This window comes from Peromyscus maniculatus, chromosome 12 (genome assembly GCF_049852395.1).
Source record: "Peromyscus maniculatus bairdii isolate BWxNUB_F1_BW_parent chromosome 12, HU_Pman_BW_mat_3.1, whole genome shotgun sequence".
Lineage (NCBI taxonomy): Eukaryota > Metazoa > Chordata > Mammalia > Rodentia > Cricetidae > Peromyscus > Peromyscus maniculatus.
This window is the reverse complement of record NC_134863.1, coordinates 5,932,979-5,938,978: the sequence shown is the minus strand read 5'-3', so window position 1 is coordinate 5,938,978 and position 6,000 is coordinate 5,932,979. Positions and strand designations below refer to the sequence as shown.

Here is a 6,000-nt window from a genome sequence, read left to right as displayed (position 1 = left end):
GAGCCTCCCCCAGTCATATCCCATAAGGTTGTAATGTCATAACTCCCAGGTTCCTGGTACCTTGGAGGGGTCTTTGCAATTAAATTTCAGTCAGAGATTGTATCTATCTTGGCCTGGATAGCAAACATGCCCACAATCTTTCCATCCTATTGAAAGGGGGTCATTAGCTTGCTTTGTGCCCCATCTTCCTGCCACTCTACCAAAAGACGATGTCTCGCAACCCCGTTTATCACAGTAGAATTGCTGTGGGGATTTACATCCCAAGCAGTGGGTATTTTTGTTCCCAGGGCAAACATACCAGTCATCAAACAAGGACACACCATGAATCCTTTCACCTAGAGTTTCGAGGATCTTTTTGAGGTCTGCTTCCATCTCATTTGGACATCCAACTCCGTATGGGCCGGTGAAAGATTTAGTATCCTGAACAACATCAGTGCCTGCAACAGTTAGGGTCCAGGTAGTTGTTCCTGGTATATGGGGGTTATTCATAGACAGTGTCCCAGTCATCCCCTTATGAAAACCAGTGTCAGACATGTACGATTTTGAGCTTTAGAGGATTTTGAGTTTGCTGAAGCTTCCATCTGGGGGCTGTAGGGTCCTCGTTGGCCTCAGCTTGGCCTTAGCAGGTGCCGGCTTGACGTGGAAGGCATGGAACCAGGCAGCGATTCTGTCGACCTTGACGGCTGTTGGGGTGGTCAACAACACGGTGTAAGGTCCCTTCCAGCAAGGTCTTGGTCTGATATCTGTGGACATAGACAGAGTCTCCGATCTGGAAGGGATGAGGCACACTAGGTGGTTTGAACTGGTACACAGCTGCCAGCAGTTTCCAGACTTGGTTCTGGATGAGTTGTAGGACCTTCAGGTGCACCTGGAGAGAGCCTCTAAGATGACAAGTTGTCTATCTTCAGTTGTAAGGAGGGCCTGTAAAAGTTGGTTACAATCCTCCCACGTGGGCCTGTGGGTCAGGAGAATGGACTCTATTAGCCCAGTTAATGCTTGGGGGTCTTAAGAGAAGGGCAGATTATGCGTTTTCCTGTTGTAGAGATCCGAAGCAGAGAACGACCAGTATTGGGTTTGGCCGTCCACCAAGCAGAAGGGAAAAACCTGTGAAGTCCCAGTGTCTCCTGCCTCCACAGCCTTATCACAGTGGAGGCAGAGGCAGCTACTGGGAGGAGGGGAGAGATCCTGGGGGGAGAGTGGTCTCTGCTGGGAGAGTTCACCTCTGCAGCTGTTTTGGAGGATTCCCTTCCTCGTGTCGGTGGATCAGCATGGGGGGGGGGTGATTCCATCATTAGTAGATCCCCCTGGTTCTCTGGAAGGACCGGGGGTTTCTTTTCTTTAGATTCTTCACACTGGATTTCCTTAAGATGGTAAAAGAAGGAAGAACTGGGAGATGGTCAGGGGACAGCTGGGGCTGAAAGGACAAGGGGAGTGTGCAGATCTGGGGGTAAGGGTATAAGGCGAGTTTGAGAAGGAGGAAGTAAAGTTCGGGACCCCAGCGTTGCTGGGGTGGGCGAAGCAGTGAGGAACGGCTTCACCCAGGCAGGTGGGTCTTTGGCCAAACTCTCCCAGACTGAAATGTAAGGCACTTGATCTGGGTGTCCATGTGGTCCTTGGTCAAAGACTCAAGCTTTTATCTGCAGAATGACATTAATATTAAAGGTCCCATCCCCTGGCCAGCCGACCTCAAAGGCCAGCCATTCTGAGGAACAGAAGGTGATCCGTTTCTTTTTCTTGACGTCCAGAGAGGGCGTTGTGGGCCCAGACGAGGACATCTCTCCAGTTATCTAAAGTCAAACTTAGGGGGGTAGTTAGTTGTTGCCCCATGGAGAGGGAAAAAGAGGTAGAGACAGACAAAGACAGATAAAACACAAAGAGGACAATGACAGACACAGTCCACATGGTGGTCAATTCGGCAACAACCCAAAAGTACAGATTCAGATGGGAGTGGCCGTGAACAGCCTTGTTCCCCCCTGGGAAGGAGAGACATTAAGTCTGTCTTCTTCCTCCAGATCACTCCAGAGGAGACCTCCAGAGCAGGGACCCGTGGATGTCTGAGCATGTCTTCTCCCCTCACAGGTCCCAGATACAGGTCCTGTGCACCTGCACAGGCACAGAATACAGATGCCAAGTCAACCGGACAAAGGACAAGAACACAATAACATAAAACACAGATCGAGCTCGTTTTTACCTCCAACTGGCAGAGTGGGGGTCTGGGGGCACCCCAAAATCTTGGTGGGACCTCTAAATGATAGACCCCAGACCCAGGGTACTACCTTCTCGGGTGGGTGCCCCAAGAACCCAGACTCTGGTCCAGTTGATGCAAACAGCAAGAGGTTTATTGATGCGGCTGTACAGTCGGGCTACTCTTGTCCTGAGAGCAAGAGTCGCATCCTACTGCAGCCACATAGGTACTTTTAAAGGAAAAATCCACAAAAGCCACAAGATTACAATTCCCATACAATTTTGTTTCGATTGATTTATGTCTAGAGGCTAATTTCACAAGATCATGGTCTGATCACAGGGTGGGTACAGTCATGCCCATATGCACATTCTTCGCAAAACCTCAAGGGGGGTATCTGGGTGGGAGTGAGAGTTACACAAAGGTTACAGTCAGTGGTCTTTTCTGGAACACTTGCAATTATCCCAGTCACAGTTGAGCGCATCTCTTAATAGAAATCTCTTTACATTGTTATGTTGTGGCAGGGGTGATTGAGTAATGATAGAGTCAGCTTGCCCTTGGAACTAGATTTTTAGTTCCTCATTTTCCTGGGGCTTGGGCTGGGGGTGTAAGCCTGAAGGGTTAGGATCTTTCACTTCCAGGGAAGGAATTGAAGCAAGGTTAAAGGGACCTGGTTAGGCAAGGAAAGTAAAATCATTTTTTCCTGAGACTGCCATTTCGTTTCCCTAGAAAGCTCTTCAAGAGGAATGAGCTAGAAGGTATAGGGGCAGGTATCAAGACAGAACCAATAGGGGAGAAGGGACACTCAGGGACTCTGTAAAGTACCCAAGCCAGCATCTGTTCAACAGACTCCTGGTCTTCTCCCATCCTGAATGAATACAGCTGTTACTTTCTCCTTCTCCACAACTTGGTCTATTTTACCCAGTAATTCAATTCTTTGCCCATGCCAGAGGTCACTGTGTTGTTGCTTTGGATGAGTTTGTGTCCTCAGTGGTACTTTGTGCTATAGTGATTATGACTTTCTGTTTCTTTCCAAAGTCTCATAGCTGTGCTCATTTCTCTCCTCAGCCCCAAATACCGCTTCCTGTATTTTCTTTAGGATTTCTCTGTTGATTCTGAACATTTTGGGTTGTTCATATAGTGGATATCATTTTTTCTTCTTCTCTAACTATAGCAGATAGTTGTTACCATTTTAGTCTAGGTTGGCCCTCATTGTCTTTTAGAACATGGAACATGCTGCTTCATATTCCCAGGTCTTTCCAAGTTTCCACTAAGAAACCAGCTATTATTCTGATGGGCTTTCCTAGATATATGCCTTGTGTTTTATCTCTTATAGCTTTCAACAAATCTTTTTTTCTACAAACTTAGTGTTTTAGTTGTCATATGCTCTGGGATTCTCTCCTCTGGCTTTCTCTGTTTGGTGTTCTGTGTACTTATTATACCCATATAGTTGTGTCTTTCCCTAGTGTATGGAGGTTTCTTCTATGAGCCTGTTGAAGATCTGGGTCTATGCCATTGACTTATAATTCTTCACTTCTCCCTCATCTATGACTATTCAAAGATTTCATTTTTCTGTAGTTTCCCACATTCTGTGCATGTTTCTTTTCTTTGTATGTTGTGGATTTTTGTTTTTTCATAGTCCTTGCTTATTTGATTTAAATTCCCTGCTTTATCTTAAAATCCTGACAGTCTATCTTCTGCTTGGCTTATTCTACCCTAAGACTTTCTTTTGGTTTCTCTAATTTGATTTTGAGCATCAGTTTTCAAATTCCATCTTCATCTCTGCTTGGGACCTCCTCCCCATTTCTATCTGTTTACTGATTTTGTTTTCAACTCCTGAGTTGTTTTGATCATTTCCATCAGCCTTTTGGATTTGTTTTCTTTGGCATTACTTTGTCATTTATTCTCCTTAAGTTCCTCTTCCTTCATTTTGTCGAGCTATTTCTCTGTCTCCTTTTCCAACTCTATGAATTTTTGATGACCTTCTGACTGTTCTTTAATTTTATGTCCTGGGGTTATCTAGGTAATTGTCATTGGCAAATATTTCTACAGGGCTGGTAGCTTTTGTACAGGAACTGCTAGCTGGATATTTCATATTGTTTGTGTTGTTGTGATGAGATCGGGGCATGTGGACTTTTGATGATAGTTCTGATATAGTTATGGACAGAACATATTAGAGCAGAAGAGAGAATGGGTGGGTAGTTTTGGCCTAGAGATTAGAAATAACTCTAGTAGAATGGCAGCAGGTAGGTAGAAGGAACAGGACTAGTAGGCAGGATATATGTCCTGGTCAAAGACTGGTGTGTGAGGGTAGTTCTGGCTGGGTGGAGAGACTGCATGTGATGTTGAAGGGACCTTTGCTTTTGGTGGCTGGCAGGTGTGTCCCTGGCAAGAACCTAGAAAATTGGTTGAGGTTCCACCAGGCATTTTCAGACTAGGCTGGGACACTATGTGTAAGACTCATGCTATGTTTGTCAGGTTGAAAAAGGTGCATGGAGGGCAGTGTCAGACTCACTGAGACAGAGCCTGGAAAATGATGTGCAGCATATGGCTGGTTGGAGAGGTTAGATGTAGTTGGGAAGGTCCTGTGTGTCAGAGGAAGGCATGGCAGGTCCTGTTGAAACATAGACATTTGTTGGGGTTCTGGCAGGCATTGCTATTCTAGTCTGGGACACCACATGTGAGACCTGTTATAGGTCTGGAAGGGAGGGTAAGACAGACCCACCAGGCAAGAGAGATCCTAGAGAAGGATGTGTAGGATCTAGCTTGATGGGGATTTTCAAGATGAGGATGTTTTCACTGACATTTTTCTTGGGAAGTATCAGTACTGTCTAAAGGAAAGGACATGGGGGGTCTGTGATATAAGCTAGATGTGAACCACCAGGAAAAACAGACTTTAGCATGTCTGGAGAACACTGGAAAGTTATTTGTATCATAAATTCCTAGGTCTTGAGAATTATGCTTTTTTTGTTTTTTGAACATTCATACCATTGTTGCTGGAGGGCTTCTCTCCAGGTTCCCCAAGCCCCGCAGTCCCACAATCCACGTATAAAATAATCACTCAGACGCTTATATCACTTATTAACTGTATGGCCGTGGCAGGCTTCTTGCTAACTGTTCTTTTATCTTAAATTAACCCATTTTTATAAATCTATACCTTGCCACGTGGCTGGTGGCTTACCAGCGTCTTCACATGCTGCTTGTCCTGGGGGTGGCTGCAGTGTCTCTCCTCAGCCTTCCGCTTCCCAGAATTCTCCTCTTTCCTTGTCCCACCTACTTCCTGCCTGGCAACCTACTTCCTGCCTGGTCACTGGCCATCAGTGTTTTATTTATATATAGAGCAATATCCACAGCATACCATTTTATCTCTAATAACCTAAGAATAATTCAAAATATGGAAAAGAAAGTCTCAAGATTATTCCCTTTACTGGAGGTGCCCATCCCTGTTGATTTAGTCATGGTCAAAAGTAAAGGAGAGACTGGACTCTAAAGAGAATAGGTCGATAAGAAGGCTTGATGGCTCACAGTCTGGGGAGTTTGAGAATCAGATGAGATGAGTGGCAGAAGAGACAAAGAACACTTAGAAGACAGGACACTGTAGCTGAATCATGCAAACCTTGGAGATTGTCTTTTCTTTTTTCTGGTTTTCCTTTTTAAAATATTTTTGTCTATATAAACAAAATTTTTAATTCATTTTATGTACAACCCACAGATCCCCCCTCTCTTCCCTCCTCCAGACCCACATCAGGCTTCCCCCCAAACCCACCCTCCATCCATCCCCTCCTCCAGAAAGGTAAGGCTTCACATGGGGAGTCAGC

The 6,000-nt window shown here is 45.3% G+C and overlaps 1 gene segment (V, D, J or C); it reads right to left on the bottom strand.

The window, feature by feature from the left end:
* Positions 1-549: 549 nt before the first annotated feature.
* The window catches only part of LOC143268184 (putative non-functional immunoglobulin lambda variable 11-55), a 24,903-nt gene continuing 19,452 nt past the window's right edge, over positions 550-6,000 (bottom strand). The window contains 1 exon segment of the V gene segment in view: positions 550-743. Within this exon segment, the coding sequence occupies positions 550-743 (194 nt within the window).